The sequence below is a fragment of the Oryzias melastigma genome, linkage group LG17 (assembly GCF_002922805.2).
Source record: "Oryzias melastigma strain HK-1 linkage group LG17, ASM292280v2, whole genome shotgun sequence".
NCBI lineage: Eukaryota > Metazoa > Chordata > Actinopteri > Beloniformes > Adrianichthyidae > Oryzias > Oryzias melastigma.
The window spans coordinates 17,808,210-17,810,627 of record NC_050528.1 but is presented as its reverse complement, the minus strand read 5'-3'; the positions used below and the strand labels follow the sequence as shown (position 1 = coordinate 17,810,627).

The 2,418-nt window shown below is 42.5% G+C and overlaps 1 protein-coding gene across 1 annotated transcript; it reads left to right on the top strand.

Annotated features, from left to right (window-relative positions):
• Positions 1–603: 603 nt before the first annotated feature.
• On the top strand, positions 604–1,873 carry LOC112140601 (E3 ubiquitin/ISG15 ligase TRIM25-like). Its single transcript, XM_024263595.2, has one exon. The coding sequence runs from the start codon at positions 722–724 to the stop codon at positions 1,739–1,741; it is 1,020 nt and encodes a 339-aa protein (XP_024119363.1). The 5' UTR covers positions 604–721; the 3' UTR covers positions 1,742–1,873.
• The last annotated feature ends 545 nt before the right edge of the window (positions 1,874–2,418 follow it).

The following is a 2,418-nucleotide window of genomic DNA, read 5'->3' as shown; positions in this document are numbered from 1 at the left end:
CACTCAGCACATATTTAAAATCCACTCCAAAATGTTTTGTCTTTTGTAGGGAACTACAACTTGTTTTCTGCTTCAACAGATTAAAACCAAAATTGCTGTGAATCTTTACAATTAATCTGAAAATGTTGGATTTATGGAATCTCTAGCTTTTGCTTCTTTTATGTTTTTCTCATTTTATCTTTTTCCTGATTTTATTCATTTATTTACTTACTTTATTTGCTTACTTATTGATTTATTTTCTTTCTCGGCATTTGAAAACTGTTAATAAAGGCATTACTCTTTTTTTTAAGTCAAATTCCAGTCGCCAATCAGAAGCGAGCTTGTTTGAGGTCCACGCCCCTTACCCTGAGAGCGGACTCGGGAGGGCTGTCAATCAAACGTTCTAGGCGGGGCCAGCGGGCACCACATTCCTTCACTGAGGCATCTGATTGGTCACTTTAAACCTTTAATAACTTGCAATGAAATATAGATATATTAAATAAAATAGAATTATAGGGAAGATGTTAAAAGGAGATATCGGAGTAAGAGTGGTTATTCTGACATATAAAATGTCTGCGTAATAACTGTCTATTTACTTTAACTTTTGGGACGAACAGGAACTTCCTGTTTGGAACACGACGGGGGAGGGGTTGAGCTCGCCGTTGTACTATTGTCTGTTTTCAACTCAGACACGTGTTGCGTGGATCGTACGAGGAGCAGAACGCATCACTAGAGGAGGATCATGGAGAGAGGACTTCTGGCTTACGGGGAAACTTTTTCCTGCTCGATTTGTCTGGATCTGCTGAAGGATCCGGTGACTATTCCCTGTGGACACAGCTACTGCATGAAGTGTATTCAAGGATTCTGGGACGGAGAGGAGAATATCTACAGCTGTCCTCAATGTAGGAAGACCTTCACACCGAGACCTGTTCTGGAGAAAAGCATCATGTTAGCAAATATAATGGATCAGCTGAAGAAGACTGGACTCCAAGCTGCTCCTGCTGATCACTGCTATGCTGGACCTGAAGATGTTTCCTGTGATTTCTGCTCTGGAAGAAAACTGAAAGCCACCAAGTCCTGTTTGATCTGTCTGGCCTCTTACTGTGAGAAACACCTTCAACCTCATTTGGATGAAGCTGCATTCAAGAAACACAAGCTGGTGGAACCCTCCAAGAACCTGCAGGAGAACATCTGCTCCATTCATGATGAGGTGATGAAGATGTTCTGTCGTACTGATCAGAAGTGTATCTGTTATCTCTGCCCTGTGGATGAACATAGAGGACACGACACAGTCTCAGCTGCAGCAGAAAGGACTGAGAGGCAGAGAGATCTGGAGGAGAGTCAACAACAAATCCAGCAGAGAATCCAGGACAGAGAGAAAGAGGTGAAGCTGCTTCAACAGGAGGTGGAGGCCATCAATCACTCTGCTGATCAAACAGTGAAGGACAGTGAGAAGATCTTCACTCAGATGATTCGTCTCATCCAGAAAAGAAGCTGTGATGTGAAGCAGCAGATCAGATCCCAGCAGCTAACTAAAGTGAGTCAAGTCAAAGATCTTCAGGAGGAGCTGGAGCAGGAGATCACTGAGCTGAAGAGGAGAGACGCTGAGCTGAAGCAGCTCTCACTCACAGAGGATCACAGCCAGTTTCTGCTCAACTACCCCTCACTGCCACCACTCAGTGAGTCCACACACTCATCCAGCATCAATGTCCGTCCGTTTTACTGCCAGAACCAGAACCAAAGAGCAGAGCAGACTTCTTAAAATATTCATGTCAAATCACACTGGATCCAAACACAGCAAACAGACGACTGTTACTATCAGAGAACAGAAAGGTGATGTTCATGGAACAACCTCAGTCTTGTTCTAGTCAGGACAGATTTATTAATTGTGGTCAGGTTCTGAGTAGAGAGAGTCTGACTGGACGTTGTTACTGGGAGGTTGAGTGGAGAGGAAACTCTATTAGTGTAGCAGTTGCATACAAGAACACTGACAGATCTGGAGATTTTAGTGATTTTGGTTTTAATGATAAATCGTGGTCATTATTCTGTTGTTCAGGTAGTTCTTCATTTTACCACGACAGCATAGAAACCTCCATCTCAGCTCCTGTTTCCTCCAGAATAGGAGTGTACCTGAATCACAGAGCAGGTGTTCTGTCCTTCTACAGCGTCTCTAAAAGCATGACTCTCCTCCACAGAGTCCTGATCACATTCACTCAGCCGCTCTATGCTGGACTGTGGTTGGATGATGTCGTTGGAGACTCAGCAGAGTTCTGTAAACTCAAATAGTTCCTGAAACTTTGTAACTGTTGATATTCTGTGGAGTCGTGTTTGTTCACAGAAAAAAAGAGAGAATAAGAAATCTTTAAAATGTGGATTTGAGACATTTTTGAAGATGAATTTAAAACTTTTTTCTCCAAAAATGAAAAAAAAAGAAGATTT